Consider the following 16923-nt stretch of genomic DNA (forward strand, 5'->3'; position numbering starts at 1 on the left):
TATTCCAGGATGAATACATAATTAACACTGATAACCAACTTCTGCTGTGATCTGAAGTTCTTGACAGCTTTCCTTCTGTACCCGGATGTATTTTCAAACAGCTTGGGAAATTACAATCAAGTCTCGCTTTGTTTTCAGGGTACTCCATGGTCATATTTCTTAGTCCAGCTCTGGCAGTGCCAGCACAGCTCCATCCTCCTCCTGCCCACCTTCTCTGCACCTATACCCAAATTGCAAACTTCTCCTTGTGCACTCCAGAAATGTTGCCTCTCTGGTGTTCAAACCTGAGTTGGGGGTGGAAAGCAAGACATAAAACCAAACCAGAAGACTCCCCTAGTTTTATTCCCTGTCTAAATCTAGAGCTGCCACCTCAGCCCCCTTCTAATCTAACTGTCCAACATTTCTATGCTCACTTCAGTCAGGACAACTATTTCTCAATTCATGTCTAACAACTTTGGACTACTCTCTACAGAATTACTTTTAACAGACAGATTTCTTCATGGAAACTGAGCTTATTTCTCTCATTTTGTGTGCGACACTCTCCAGCACTGCGATGACCAATGTTTTTTAAATGTTATATGATACATCAGAAAGAAAGTGCATCAGGGACAGCTTCCTCTGAAAAGGCTAAAAAGTTGTGTCAGGATCTTGCCATCAGGCTGCCATTCAAGATACTTTCAGAGTAGTTTTTGTAGAACAACAAAGCAGGCTAAAATGCCATGCTTCATAAATGTAAATTACCCATTAAGAATAGTTTACAAATGAGTACAGTATTAACCAAGCCACCATGTTAAAAAACTGCCAACTAAAATTAGCGATCCATGATTACTCACTCTTTTCTATCATTAACAGAGGGGCAATTAGCTAAAGCAGAAATTTGGTTACAGTAGACACAAAAATTGTGCTATTTAAACCTGTTGCCCATCATGAACTTAAGTCTTCTTAAAAATCGCTTTAGTCACTTTTATTGGTATAAACACCTAAATTGAGAGCTAACAGCAAATAAGGATTGTGCTTGTCCATAATAACCTCAGCTGTGAAATCTACTCAGACACAAGACATACAACCTTCCACATACATGAGTTATTTGTCAGCAAAGCAGAATGGTGCCATTCTGAAACAATTACATACAGTGAAAGTTTTCAATATTTTATTAAAGAAAACAGTCAAAGTGTACAAGTATTACCCAGGTTTGTAGATAACTTCCTAGAAAGGCAGTAAAATATGAATTTCAATCTAGGTTTTAAAAACTGCTATAGTTGATAATTTTTAAAGTTGATATTTTAAAACCACATTTCACAAATAGTTCTGAAATATTACCAAATGAATAGTGCAACAAGAAAATTGAAATTAGTTCTACACTGTTTGCATGTCAAGCAAAAGTTATAAGTAACTGCTTCAAATACTCAAACCATTTGAGAATGAATGAACCCAACAGCTCCCACCAAAAACTGACTTCTGACCACATTAGGAACGTCCTCTTCTTGTTCTTCACTTAAAATCAAATGATAATAAAACAACACCTCTTGAGGTCATCAAAAATAACTTTAGTATAAAATTGTCTTGGCCCTTATCAAATATTACATGAGTAAAACTGTTAAGCCTTTATCAAAACAGACAGGAATAGGGAAACAAAAAAATGTCATGGCCTTAATCCGTATCTGTTGGAATCATGTTTAGAAACGTTAGAAGCAAGACCAGAAACTTGGAGCCCTGTTTTGTTTTTAAAAACCACACAATCACAAAGAAAACCAGCTTCTTACTGCCTAAGGTTTAGGGGTGTTCTGCTCAAGTACCTGTTCCCATAGACAGCAACTTCTTATGTTCTGAAGAGAGCATACGCAAAATATAGAAAAATAAATAAAATAGCTTCTTACAGCCTAAGGTTTGGGTGCTGGGTGGTGGTTTAGTATGTCCCCCACAGGTCACACTCTCGAGATCATATGCAGAAACATGGAAAATTATATCCATCTTTCTTTTTTAGAAAGAGAAAAGCCCCCCTACATCCCAAAGCTCTTGAGATCGCAAAGGATGGTGCCCTGGGTGCTCTGGATACTTTGGCAGCATGGGAAGTGGGCTCGGAGACAGACCCTGAGCTCCTTGTTGAAGATGAAGCAGAGGATGGGGTTGACCCCTGCCTGGGCAAACGTCATCCACACTGAGGTGGTCAGGTAGACCTGGGGGATGGAGCTGGCCTTAATGAAGACCCGCAGGTAGCAGGCCACAATGTAGGGGGACCAGAGGAGCAGGAAGAGCAAGGTGATCATGTAGAACATCTTGCAGAGCCTTTTCTCCATCTTAAACTCCTCCAGCACCAGCAGCCTCTTGATCTGGCTGTGGGTGGCCTGCCTTATGCCCACGAGGGTGGGCGGCGTGGGCCCCCTGCCAAAGCCAGCCGTCCAGTTTGCAGCTGCTTGGCCGGTGGCTCCTGGCCCGTGGAAAGTCCAGTTTTGGCTGATGGCCGGTACCAGCTGAGCTGGCTTCATCTTGCGGTGGCCGTGGATGAAGAAGAGCAGCTTGATGTAGACCAGGTGGGTGGCGGCGATGACAGCCGCCAGCATAAGCATGAAGCCCAGCGTGTCATTGGCCTTGACATAGCGGTGCTCAAAGATGCACTGCTCCTCTTCCCGGATGAACTTGTAGGTGCCCACATCGAAGACCGGGGGGAAGGCCATGGCCATGGAGAGAGTCCACACCATGCACACCACAGCCAGGCAGGTCCAGCCCGTCATGCGCTTGGCATAGAAGCGGTGGTGAGCGATAGCCATGTAGCGCGTGACCCCGACGCAGAAGAGCAGGAAGGCGGCGTGGAAGCAGAAAAGCACGGCCAGGAAGGCCAGCACCTTGCAGCTGAGGGGGCCGTGGGGCCAGGCAGCCCCGCTGCGCACCGACAGCATGACGAAGGGGAAGCAGGCCAGCGAGCGGAGCCCATCAGCCAGGCAGAGGTCCAGCAGCAGGTAGTACGGGGCGCGGTGCAGGTGCCGGTCCTTGAGGATGAGCCAGGCGAAGAGCACGTTCCCCGCCAGGCTCACGCAGAGGATCAAGCCCAGGGTGGCCAGCTTCAGCCCGGAGGCGCTCAGCAGGCCGCCGGCGCTGGGCAGGTGCGGGCTGCTGCTGCTCCCCAGCTCGCTGCTGTTCGCCATCGGGTCCTTCCTCCTCCTCCTTCTTCTCCTCCTCCTCCTCGGCGGCGCCGCGCAGGCAGGTTCGGGGGCTCAGCGCCGGGGCAGCGCGCCGGGGCCGAGGGCCGCACCGCCCGGCGCCCCCATGCCCGCCGCCGCCGACCTCCCCCCGCCGCCAACGCCGCCGCCGCCCCGGCCGCCCCGGCGACGCGGGGCGCTGCCGCCGCGCTCCCCGCGGGCCATGAGGCTCTCCCGCCCCGCGGCCGCGCTAGGGCCGCGCCCGGCGCCGCCGCCGCCCCATGGGGCTGGGGGATGCGCTGGGGGCGAGGCGCGGCGCGGAGCCACCCCCTTACCGCCGGCGAGCTGCTCCTCCGCGCCGGGCGAGGGGCCGGCCGAGCCTGCGCACAGCGGCGGCGGCGCTGCCCAGCTCCCGCCGAGGACAATGGGGTAAATCCCCCTCCCTCCTTCTTCCCGTCCTTCCCTCCTCCTCCTTCTTCCCTCCGCCCTGCCTCCGCCCCCCGCGCAGCCCGGCCCCTGCGGAGCGCGGGGCTGAGTCAGGCGCGCAGCGGCGCGGAGGTTCCGCTGCCGCAGCGGGGCTGGGAGCGGAGCCGAGCCGCCCGCAGCCGGGGGCCCCGCCGGCCCCCGCCCTTCTCCCGCTGCCTCCGCGGGGCGGGGCGGAGCGGGGGGGATGCAGCGGCGGGAGCGGGTGTCGCGATGGGGCTCGGAGGCACCCGGGATGAGCGCGGGGTCCCCGCGGCGCCGCTGCGGGGTGGGCTGACCGTCCGCTGCTGCTGTCCCGCTGCCGTGTGGCCTCGGAGAGCCCCCGCGTCCCCTTCTGGAGGAGGAGGGGTGAAGCCGTTTATAGCTTATGCAGGCGATGTGTGTATGTGCATGACAGAGGTGTGTATATGCCCATATGCACATGCATTGATACCTGCTGCATGTATGTATCAATCCAATATATCCATGCGTTAGTGATATACCTGTGTCGCATTCACCAGTGTACTTCTGTTTATAGTCATACCAAATAGCTATTTAACTCTGCACACAGGAGGCAAGTCCAGTAGTGCCTGTTGCAGCGGAGCGTCCAGGCACACGGTTCCTTGCTGGGTACGGAGGTTTGCAGGGGAAGGAGGTTTGCAGCAAGCTCGCGTGGTGAAACAGTGTGAACATCAAGGAAAAGCTACCTCTGCAAGTCAGGAGCCTGAGGTCTGAGGCCTGACATAGGGTTCCTAACAAGACAGAAGGAAAGGGGAGATGGCAAAATGTCCCTGAACCACATTGATGCTTTCTGCATTTCTGCATCATGCAGGTGCTTACCAGTCTCTAGACTCAGTTATATGAGGTCTGTGGAGGGCTGAGCAGGTTTTTGTGAGCTGGGTAAAATGCCTTTGGTCTGACTAGCACAGAGCTTCTGCTGATGGCACCCACACTGTTGGTGCAGGCTTATAAAATACAGTTTAATTAATGTAGGACAGTGGCATGCAGAGACTTGTCCTTTCTCTCTCCCACTTTGCCGTCCTGTATGTAGACTAAGGCCTCTCTCTGTGCCTTGTAAAGCACGCACCACCGTGCAGCCCTGGGCTTGCTGGAGATGCTAATGCAATTATCGTACTGTTACTGAGTTTCCTTCATGTCCTCTTGTGAAGGACACATCTGAAATCCTTTTTGAGCATTCTATTAAAAGACATCAGTAAATTCAGCATTATTGCAGAAACTATAGCAATTAAATGGTCCGCACCAGCCGCAAAAGTGGATGTCAGTGGACCAGATTTTTAGCGGATCTTTCTGGCTGGTTTCAGAAAGCGCCACCGCATCTGACAGGGACCAGGCACAAACCTCGGTTGTGCCACCAGACACCCAGAGCAGCTCTGCTGAACTCCTGGCATTTGAACAGTGGTGGCAGCAAAATCAGACTTTGTCCCAAAGATGTGTTGGGGGCAATCTGTATTACACACAGGATTTCATTTGCCTGTGGGTCTGGTTTGTATTTGTTATTTATTACTAGCGTTAGGAAAGCAAAGAAATCCAGAGAGGAAAAAAAAAAAAAAAAGTGGCAGATAATTGAGGCTGCTTTTTGCTTCCTACCAGTACATCTGAGCTGATTTCAGTTGTTAGGTTTCTCATTTGCACTGAAGTTTTACTGTGACAGAGAATTGCCCATGGGTTGTTCAGTGCTTTGTGCAATTTTCAAGGCGTTTCTCACATCTGTGCAGTGACCTGAGTGACGGGTGCGTGATGTCCCCTCGGCAGCCCCTGCACCGGCGTCAGGAGCGGTGCCTTTCTGGAGGAGCTGGGGATGTCACGTGCCTCGCTTACCCCCGGTGCAACACGGGACCCTGTTCAGGGACTGTCCCACGGCAGGGTGCCAGCAGCCAAAGCGCTTTGCCAAGCACAAGTACGAGAATCTGTTGTCCTTGGGGGCACCCAGCTTCTCAGAGGAGCAGAGGAGACCTTATGGCCCATGTTAGCTCTGTGATCTCTGCCATCAAGTGAGCAAAAGGGAATAACACACCTGCTTCCCTCCTCCGTGCCTGTGGGTAGGGTTTCTCCTCTCCCTGAATGCTCGCCAGCGCAGCTGAGCTGGCTCAGGAGCTGCCGTAATTCACTGCTATCTTGCCAGGCCAGCAGCAAATTGCTAGCTCATCTTTCTCCCACCTGTAGCAAGGGGAGAGCTGGCAGGGAATGGTGTTTCTTCCATCTTCCTGGGCCTGCTCCCCTGATGAGACTGCTATATAGTGCTGTAGGTGGTGTGAGCCAGGAATTTGAGGACAGCTTTACTTGCGGGGCTTGCTGAGAGGTGCATTGCTAAAGGAACAACTAGAGGCAACAGGGAAATAAAAGGCAGGTGTTGGCTTAACAGGCTTCAAACAAACTGGCTCCTTGCCTCCAACGTGGCTGACATGAGGTTAGACCCACCAGTGTAGTTCTCCCTGTAAGTGACACCCCAGCCCTTGTTCTGATCTCCCTGCCAGAGGAAGAGCCCTCCCTGCCCCAGCCGGGTGCCCCCGCGCCCGCACTTCGGGGTGCTGCACCTCCTCTTTGCGTCAGCCCCGTCGGGTTCAACCAAGATCCTTGCCCAGGCTCAGACTCAGTTTGGACATTAGAGCAGTGCCACATTTACAGTATTTGACTAAAAAATAAGAAATAGGATATTTAGTAACCCCTCTGCTGTCATGGAGCTGCTCAAGAAGCTTTTCTAGCCCGCCGACAGTGGTACCCTGGGGAGGGGTCCACCATGAATAGTCAAAAGGAGCTGCAGGGACTGCCCTGACAGCCCCACACCGAAGCTTTTACCCTTGGTGCTGCTTGGTTGTGCAGCATGCTACCGGGCATCCAGCCCACAGCATGGGTGTACCCCCGGGCACGGCACCAAAACACCAGGCTCCAACCTCCAGTGCCCAGGCAGGGGCTGGAAACGCTGGGTGTGCATGGATTTGGGCATAGCCAGACAAAAGCCAGATCCATCGCAGCAGTTGTGTGGAGCAGGTAATTTCCAGAGATCCTAATGAGTGTGTTAAGCTATTAATATTTCCCTTTCTCACTTCAATCACTTTCAGAAAATGAGTTTAATGAAGAGCTATTCTCTGCTTACAAAATGGTGCTGCAGCAGCTAGATGGATTCCTCTGACCTTTCAATGTGCTTTACTTGAATTGCCTGCCTCTTTGTGTTCTCCACTCGCTGCCTAGAATGGGAAAGACAGCTGAAATACGAATTCTTACAGCAAATACTGTGGTGTATTGCTTTCTTTCCACCAGCCAGCAGTATTCTTCCCAAAGCCTTAGCTATTTATTATTGGTGATGTTATTTGTGTTCTTGTGTCTGAGAGCTATGCATAACGTTTCATGAAAGAGAAGTATCTTGTATCCCATGGCACTACTGCAGTAGAAATCAACGTGTTATCCCCAATGTGACAGAAGAGAAGAAGAAGAAGTAGAAAATGTCTGGACGTGCCTGAAGGACAAACTCGGAGCCTCTCCATGGCAGAGACACCACCGAGAAGCAGGACGGGTGAGAGCAGTCAGCCCAAACAATTTTGCCATCGCACATAATTCAGGCAAGGAAAGGTTTTCAGGCTTACTTATCAAGGAGATGGAAATGTCAGTCTGGAGCAGAAAGGGATAACGGGGCCTTGAGTCGGATGCTGGCACAAAAAAGATTTGGATCCTCCTTCCCAGCTTCCTGTAATTCCCAGACAGCTCTCCGGATGACAGTCATTATTTGTGTTATCTTTGCACCTAACAGAGTGAGTCAGGGACCAGGGTGCTACATAAGCAAAACAAAAAGCTGTCCCTTTTCCAAGGGAACTTGAAATCCAACTGTGAGATGGGAGAGAGAGCCGATATGAACTCTAGAGAAGGGGGAGGAGGAGTGAACAGTCAGGCTGCAGCCTGGGGAATGGCATCGGTGTAACTCATCCCTGCAAAGGAGGGAGTGCAAGGAGATAATGAGGTAGGTTTGTGGGTGTTTACAAGGATCACAATAATACTTCGTGACAATGACAGAAGATGGCACATTAAGGTAATGTTTGAGCACTGGCTAACATGAATGTCCTTGCAGGGACAGGAGTTGGATTGGATGATCCTTGTGAGTGCCTTCCAATTCAGGACATTCTATGATTCCATGAAAACAGTGTGAGAAGTTTTAAGTCTGCAAAATTTACAGTACTACCCAAAATAACTGCATTGCACAGGACTCATGCTTGCCCTCTGTAACGGGGGCACAGTGCTGGTACATGTCAGTGAAATGAAGACAGGTTTAAACCAATGCTGGAAAATTCCCACCCTACCTCTCACTTCCAGAGGGTCCAGACATCAGGTCAGGGATGGGGCACTGGGGGCTGCCATCGGGCTGGGAAGAACATAAGCAAGCAGAGGCTGGATTTGTGCTCAGCAAAACGCTCATGAAGCATTTTGTATGTGGTTTTGTTCACAGAACTATTAGCACAGTTGTGAAAATGTACAGATGACACCGAAGTGGGTGAGAGTATTAATGTTGCTGTTGAATCCCGGTTTCCTGGATGGCAGCAGAGGATCTGCAGGCAAACAGTCACATAGCTGTATCTTTCTGCCAGAGAGGTATCTGACAGCTAGCTATCACATTTTCCAAGGGCTTGTTCCTAGCTGTTTAATACTTCATGTGCTCTCTTGGGGAGGGAGGAGGGAAGAACGGAGGAGTATATTTGGCACAGCAGGGAAGTGGACTCGGGTCTTTTCCATCCCTTAGTGCTGTGCTGTTGCAGAGGGAGAGAAAGCCTCCTTCCACAGCGGTACTAATCCTCCTCCACAGCAAGCTGAACGTTTTGAACTTGAACAACTCCTCTCATTTTTCCCCCATGTGATTGTGAGTCAGGCTGAGCTTCTCTATTCTTCTCCATAATTGAGTAGGAGATTATTTTGACTGGAAATAACCAGACACAGGTATCATGGCTGTGAATGCCTCCATGCACAGCGCTTGCTAAAAGTTCTGTAGCCTTCTGCAAAGGGAACTGGTCTTTAAAGACTTTGCTCAATGGAGAAGGAAGAAAAGCAGAGGGGAAGAATAGCTCCTTGTGCTCGCTTCTATCACTGGCTCTGCTAAACTAAACCAGCTGAATTGTTGGTGACATGCTGTTCTTCAGAAGCAGCTCTTTTGTGGAAGAGTTCCCCTGTGACATGGGGAATAGCCACAGTGAGACAGGAAATATCCCTGACAATGGCTTTCCACAGGAGCTGTAGCTGTGATCCAGTCCCACGGAGAAAGTTAGGAAAAGCCAGTTCTCTAAAAATCTCCAGGGGACCCTCCCTTGGCACGGATTTTCCTGTTTCTTCTCTTCCTTTCTCTGTAGCTCTCTCTCATGGGACACAGACCATCTGCTTGCCTTGCACTTCCCACCCCTCTGTCCTGGAGGCAGTGAGTGACTGGAGGAGTGCAGGGCAAGAGAGAAGTGGATGTGATTTTAGGCCACATCTGGACATGTGGCTTCCTCCGCTGCCGTGGCAGCTGATGCTGCAAGACACGGTGCCCTGCCAGGTCCCACTCCCATTGGGTACCAGAGAGGCAGGTGCAGCCCCTCCTCAGGGCTAAATTTTACCTACTTGCTCTCCTGCTAGCGAAGCTGGATACTAAGGAGCATTTCGCAAGATCAAGCTTTCTCCAGTTTATATGTAAGTGGGCTTGCTTCAGGCTATTGAACCAGCCTGCTACAGACTAGCCAACCCCAGAAGTGTTATCTGTACTGTAGCATCCTCAAGCCACTGCTGTTCTGCTTGTGCATCTAATGTCTCAGCTGCTTACTGAGGAGCTAATGAGCTTTTGGAGATCCATGGGTGCTATAAACTCTTTAGGCTGGAGATAAGCAGCTTATTGCCTTTAGGAGCACTGCCAGCCCTTGGCTCTGCCACTGTGGTGCTTCTCAGGCCCCAGGTTCTTCATTAGCAGGAAGGGTTATAACATCTTGCAATGAGCAAGCGTATTCCTAATTACCTGCATTCACGTGTGCGCTGCAGCCATCTCCACGGGCTGAGGTCAACCCTGGCAGCAGGACAAACAGGCAACAACAGGCTTTACATGCTGTGTTGTCATGTCTTGCTGCGTGACTTCAACCCTCGCGAACTGCCGTCCCTGCGCAGGGACTGCGCCCTGTCCCCGGGGTGAAACTACCACCCTCATCATGGTGAAACAGCCTTTGGCACCCAACAGCGAATTCACCGTGGGCAGATTTAGAACATAAGGTGGCTGGTTTGATTATGAAACAACTTATTTCCATTGCTATCCTTTCTCTGCTTTCGGATAGACCCATTATGAATGCCTGTTTAGAAAACTGGGGAAAAAAAAAAAAGAGGTAGTGCACAACTGAAAGCTCACTTTCAAAGTCACTGGGAAGCAGGTTTTTACTTCTTTAGTGTGAATTCAGCCCTTACTGTTCTCTACTTGCTCTCTGCAGTGTCTGCCATCGATCCTGGTCAACAGAATTTTTCATTTATTTCAATCCTGGTCAACAGTTGCTGCTCTTACTAAATGCTAAAGAGCCTTCGAATAAAATCTGCTTGGCTAGTCAAAACATCTTCATCTTTATTGTGTATTTTACTTTTTCTGTCACTTTTACATATTACCCTGGCATAAATTAGCCCAACAGCACTCTTTCAAGGTGTAACCAGGAACATAATTTGGTATGCAACTCGTAAATTTTTGTTTAGTTGCTCTCCTTGTAGCAGTTTTGGAATTCATCTAATCATCATGGAGAGTTATTTGAGATGCTCGAAGTACCTTCTGATACCATCTTTTAACTTGAGTCATTAAAATCTGAAATCTGGTTTCTTTGCTGCTCTATTGTCCTTATATATTAGCTTTCCTGTTGGTTTATACCTGTGCACAGCTTAGACTGAAGCCAGAATGACTCTGATTTTGGTGCTCTGTGCTAACAGATATCCCCTCGTTGCCTACAGCCCCTTTCCCTCCTCCACAGCTGGTTGAAATGAAGGGATGAGCAATGTAAAAACCTTCAATATGACTAAAACTCCAAGATTTAACAATATCAGAGTCCGTGAACTTGAATGCTAAATTCTTAATTAAATGGGTGTTTTCTGTTTGATAAAGCCCTTGCCAGGGTGTTGGAGCGGGATGATAATCCAGATAAACCGAGAGCAGTGGTTTGGAGGTCAGCTCGAGGCTCTGCACCGCTGAACAGTACAGACTGTTCAGTGCCATGTCTGGAACTCAAATCGAGCATCACCAGATTCATGTTCAAGGGCTGAAAGTCTCTAACTAACCCTTCTGTATTTAAATTACTTCTTCAACAAAGGCATTCTCTCGTCATTTAATTTTGAACTATAGAAACAGCACGTAAAAAGGTTTTGTAATTTAGAAGTGTTCATGGGTCTCAACCAACTTTGTAGGCTAAGTAAAGCATGATAAACGTTTTTTACCGTAGTATCCTATCAACTGAGCTTTTAAAGCAGGCTGATGAAAAAGAATCTATTATTTTAATAGCACTTTCTTTCTGGTAAAAGGTCTTGCTAACTTCCTGAAGCAGAGCTTGAAATAACAGATATAAACTGTCAGAAAATCTGTGATGTAGTCTGGAGTTGAGTGAAAATTGTGACCAAAATCCAAGCCTGCCCAAACCCTGAGTTAAATACCGAAATGCTCTGGGATCCCTCAGGTCATCATGCAAGCTATTGAGAGTAACAAACAGCTTATTTGTTTGGGTTGAGTTTTTTTTCCTAGTTGTTCCTTTTGTGCAAAGGGTTTTTCTTTGAGACAAGTGGCTGGTTTCATTTTTTATTTATTTGGCCTTTTGCTCTTGTATTTTATCTAATAAAGTTCACATCAATGATGCAGGGCTGATGAGGGAAAACCTCCCAGAGCTATGTTAAACCTAAAGTTTTCTTACCTGAGAGGAGCAGGCTTTTGGGAAGATCCAATAGGATTACACATTTTTTTGTGATCTTGAAAAACATATTGTGGTTAAATAAAAACAAACTTTAGGAAAAAACAAAACAAAACAAAACAAAACAAAAACCCAAAAAAGGACACTGGTCAGATGCATAGATGCATAGTACAAAAGCCTTGTAGAAAGCCTTTGAATATCATTTGGATGCCAGTTGAATTACGTTTACATTAAAGACACGATGACTGGGAGGATCGTGGAGAGCTCTATAAATTTCATCCGTGTAATCCTTGAGTCCAGCCTGGGGAACAAACCTCATGTACCAAGTTCTGTAGGGCCATTTCCAGCTTTTCTTCTCAAAGGAGGGACCTGGCTCGGCTGCCCATAAACTGGGAATTTTGACATTGATTTCAAAGGGAGCTAAACTGAGCTCCATGAAAAGGGAGCGCTAGTGTGCAATGCTGCTTTTCTTTTTTTTCTTATTAAAATGACTAATTAAATGTTTGTATTTTTAAAGCACTAACTGGTTTTTGATGGTTGTTTAGAGATTTTGAGAAAAGTCAATAATTTTGATGAAATAAGACTGTAGACTCCAGAACAAAGTCCACATGGAATCCGTGATGTTGCTAGGATACAGCTATTAGTATTTTCAGTGGCTAGGGTATTTTTCTTGGTGTGTGGTTGGTTTTTTTTTCAGTAGAGTTGCCCTAACCTCTCTTACAAACAGTAGAATACGTGACTGCCGCATCCCATTTACATGACGCTCCCTCAATTTACAGTAACAAAGCCAAACTTGACCCATTAGTTTCAGCCACTTTTATTTGTGAAGAAGAAACACAAAGAGTAATTTTGACCTGAGCTATAGGAAGCACATTTTATCTGAATCTTGATTTTTTTTTTTCAAATGCTCTGTAGGGTTTTCTCCCCGTGGATGTTACATTGCTGAAGTCAGTCTCCCTCTAGTGGTGTATTTCCAGAGGGGGCCTTGGCTTTACTGGCTTGGACGGGTACCGAATTTGATAGTATGATGCAGAAAGCTGAATGATCCTTATGAGCTGAACTGTAGAGCAGTGTTGAACTCGTAATTTGCAAGAGGTGAGCATAAAACAAATAAAAATACTATTTTGTGTGTGTTTTATACTTTAGAATTTTTCTGCTTTTTACAAGTAGATGAGGCTTTCCATCCCAGACTTGCTCTGCAGTACAGGCTAACATGGTTTGCTCAGTGTGTAGGATGTGATTCTTGCATATTGTTTCCTTCAGCTGTATACTGGGATGTCAGTAAAAAAAAAAAATCAGTATTTAAGCTCATATTCCACATCAAAGCTGATGCCAGATGCAGTGCCAATAACATTCTTTTTGCTTTAATGTAACACTGAATAGCACTGTGGATGATGCTATTTTGGGATTCCCATGTTTGGGGAAGCGATATCTAAGTGTAACACACTGCAGATATTTTTTTTCTGGGAAATAAGGAAAAGAAAGCTGTTTGGAGTTTGTTTCTAACATATAATTTAGATTTGAGGTCCATCAGGTTTCCTGTGTTTATGCCTCTGACCCTCACCTTTGCTGGGCATCTCTTTCTTTAGCACTTAATATAGCTGCAGTGCTTGCAAGCATGGGGAACGGGAAGGGGAAAGGATGAATGCAGAAGCCTTGTGTCCAAAGCTAAGTAAGAAATTCAAGTCTCCCAATACCTGATGCATGAATTGGATACTGAGTTATTTCAGCTCCCCGAAGATGCCTGGGTAAAGAATAAAGATCTAATCTAAAGCTTATTGCAGCCTATACATGCCTTTACTTAACTGTGAAGGGCTTGGCTGAGGCTCAGCCTTCCTTTCCAAGCGATGGTAACCAAAGGGAGCTGTTATTCTGACATGCATCAAGGATCCTGGAAAGACTGATGTCTTCACAGCTTGTACACTAATCTGAGGTAGGTAAAGGACTGGTACTGCCTTCTTCATGTTCACATCTGGCAAAAGTCCATCCTATTATTTGCTTTTTCGTATACTGGAGGAACTATTTGGCCTTGTTTTTTCCTTTATAAACTGTACTAGAGAGAAAGCTTAGAAAAAATTGAGATTACCTGCCCCAGAAGTGAGAAAGCTCCCATTCTGTTTTCACAGGACCCTGGACCCGAAGGTTATTAGATGCCATCACCTTGCCGTGAATCATTTTACAGTATGTTCAGTAATGTAACAACTTTAAGGGTAAGGTTTTACTTTCATTTGACTTTTACTAAGTGCTTGGCTTTTATTTGGCAATCAGGAATTTTGATGCTTTGGGAGACTGCTTAAAACACTTTCCTTTGGATGCTGCTCCATAAAAGCTGCACAGCGGTTCCCATGATAGTGATTTTGGAGCCAATTTTGTCTTTCATTTTTGTTTTCACTTTTCTGAAGTTTCTACAGTGTCCTGGCCCAAGCTGATTTGATTTGGGTTTATAACTTGAGCAAGAACTATTCCATTAATTTTATTTATATAAAAATAGGCATTTACTCCTGGCATGTGGAACAAAATTCCTGCACTTTTTAATGGCTACACAGCTGAAAAAGCAGATGTACAGATTCAGTATGCACATGGTCCACTCTGAGATTTGTTCTAGCATCACTCACAGGCAGTAAGTTAATAGGAGTCCTATGTTTACAAGGAGGTCATGGACACTTACATGATACCCATGGACGCATGAACTGGCTTTACTTTTAAGTCATTGTATCGATTTTTTTTTTAGACTTACACAAGGCAATGTAGGAGCTTTTTTTAGTAAGGAAGGAAAGGATCTAGTTGAACTGCACTTCTCTGTTGGACCAGTGAATGGTTGTGTCAGTTGTACAAGCTAAGGAACGGTTCCTTTGCTTGTCTGACTTTGGTAGGTTCGTGTATTTGAAGGCAGACTTCTCTGCACGGGAGCTTGCGGGACCCCACTGTGTGAGGAGCCTGTCCCACCGAGCGGTGCTCAGTGTTGTGCGCGGAACTTTCCGTCCCAGGCAGAGCTGGATGCAAGCCTGCCAGAAAAACAGGGGCAGCAAGCCAGTTTGTTTTTAACAAAACAAAGTTATGCAATATTATTTAGCTCTAACATGTTCCCAGTATGCAGCAAATGAAGAACTCACTAAATACAGTATATCTCTGGCCATATCATTTGAATATAACTTGTTTCCATGACAACCTCTGCTTAACAGCTTGGCTGATATGAAATCATTCCTGGATGAGGGAGCTTCTGCCAAAAGTATTGGGATTCAACACTTTAATATCATGTTTTATGTTTTAAAAACCATTTATTTAAGCCTCTGGAAGCAAATGTCAAATAAAATCCCTTCATCCTCACCTCTGCTTTGGCTTTCGGTTGATCAGTTTATCTTCCTGGGAACCTATCAGGAGCAGCTCTTGTGTTACTTAATATGCTTCTGAAGTCCCAGGCAGTGTTTCAAGAGCAAGTGATCGTGACACCAGCATTTGGTAGAGAAGTTACATTCCGTGGCTATTGGCTCAGCCTGCGAGGCAGTGGGGCAGCAGCTGGGCACAGCAGCCAAGGCTTGTGCTCGAGCCATCCCTCAAGTCTGTGACAGTTTATGCTCCAACTAGCTGTGCCTTGGAGTAAAAAAGCAGAGCTTTGGCTGGAGAGAGGTCTAGCCCAACATTTCACACAGTTTATTTTTTACCAGGAGCACTGAACAAACAAACCCAGCTTATCTAGTAGATGTTTTCTGAGGTGTGGTACCTGTCATCTCAGAAATAGCTGTGGAACACTTCCAAGGTGGAAATGCAATGTGACTGCTCATATGGTGCTTGTTCCCTTCCTCCCTTCCAGATGCTACATTGCATTAGAAAATTGCTAAAATAAGCCTAATGGTTTTCTCATATTTCTCATGTACACAGGCATTGCAGTTGCTACAGTGATGGTACACAACTGTCAGAGGGAGAAAGGATGCGCCTGGTGGTTTTAAGAAGCAGTGTGCCCCCTCAAACCACCATTGCTTTATATCCTGGGGATTCCCTGCACTACCACAACAGGCAAACCATAGTTCAAACACATGCAAGCTACCCATCGCTGTCAAGATTTTGGGGTCAGCAAGGATTGTAAAAAGTAGGGATTTAAATCTCAAGTAAAACCATGTTGTGAAGTATTCATTGCTTCTTCCCCCTATGCTGTGCCTACTTCAACTCTAATTAGCCACAATATGGAGTTACTTGAGCCTTTGCTGTGGCAAAGAGTTTCAGGTGCTTGAAACTGGGTGCAGGAAAGCAGTGCTAGGAGCACAGAGAATAGGGCTGAGCAGTATTTCCCCTCCACTTGCCCCCAGCCAAGTTGTTACCTGGGAAATTTTCAGCTGTTACCCATCTGAAATCAGCTGAGCTGATCTACCAGCTGATCCTGTTCTCGGCCACCCAGCCCTGCTTTATAAGGCCTTGGCAGAAAATTACCTGTTTACCTGGAGAATTCTGCAAGCAAAAGGAGGATGTGGCTGGGAAAGGGTGTATGGATAAAGCCAGGAGTCCCTTCTATCATGATGAGCTTTAAGAAACTCATCTCACCTTTGTACCATCTTGTAGCACTGGACTGCACCATAACACAGTTTCCTTATTGTAAATCTGCTTGAGAAGGTACAAAAGCACAGGAGGTGGCATCACTAGGATTTCTTTAAAAGGGAGCCTTCCAGATGTATAGCAAACATCAGTGAAATACATTCTTAATTAAAGCCCTATAAATATCTCTCTAAAAGTGCTAATAACTTCCTGGGATTTTTTTTAATCTCTGAATTTATTTTATTCAAGGTATGCTGGCAGTATGAGGCAGCTAAGCAGAATAAGGATGCTTTTCTCATGATCATTTTTCCTTGTGAGATCTATCTCAGGAGACTCAATTTTGCTTCTATGTCACGACTTCTTAGAAATCTCTGTAGGCAAAGGATGTGCTAATTTAATGCATCCTGTGATTGCCCTTCTTCCACAACCAGATTAATTTACTGTTACTTGAGATTCCCACAACGTACCTTGTGCCACTGTGAAGCCTGGTATTAACTGATGTAAACAAGAAATAAGCAGAGGCTTTGCTTGTCTCATTTGGAATAATGATACAGGCTCTGCTGCCTGGTGCTTGCTCCATGTCTCGGAGGCGTGGGGGTTGTACTTCTATATCGTTCCCTGCAGCTCAGGTTGTTTATAAGAGAATAATTTGTTTTCAACCTGACCTATCATGTTTTAAACGATGAGCAGCTCTCTGATAGTGGAATCTGGAGGTTTTCACTGAAGCACGTGTCTCCTGTCAGAGGCAGGTGCTGGATTCAGAGGAAGTTAGTTTTTGTAATATATTCTATTGATTTTAGCCTTTTTTCCAGACTGATGCTGCTGCCTGTCCAAAAATCAGCACTTCTCTGGCAACCTCAGCAGGAGGACACCCAAACGTAGTAAGTGTGGAGGCTGCCAATGGC

The 16923-nt window shown here is 46.7% G+C and overlaps 1 protein-coding gene across 1 annotated transcript; it reads right to left on the bottom strand.

The window, feature by feature from the left end:
* Positions 1–1193: 1193 nt before the first annotated feature.
* On the bottom strand, positions 1194–3179 carry GPR27 (G protein-coupled receptor 27). The gene has a single exon (XM_065642784.1). It carries the CDS (start codon positions 3141–3143, stop codon positions 2001–2003), a length of 1143 nt encoding a protein of 380 aa, XP_065498856.1. The 5' UTR covers positions 3144–3179; the 3' UTR covers positions 1194–2000.
* Positions 3180–16923: the final 13744 nt, after the last annotated feature.

The sequence above is a fragment of the Caloenas nicobarica genome, chromosome 11 (assembly GCF_036013445.1).
Source record: "Caloenas nicobarica isolate bCalNic1 chromosome 11, bCalNic1.hap1, whole genome shotgun sequence".
NCBI lineage: Eukaryota > Metazoa > Chordata > Aves > Columbiformes > Columbidae > Caloenas > Caloenas nicobarica.

Excerpts from the sequence above, each read along its gene's own strand:
- GPR27 (XM_065642784.1), bottom strand. The coding sequence starts at position 3,143 with ATGGCGAACAGCAGCGAGCTGGGGAGCAGCAGCAGCCCGCACCTGCCC.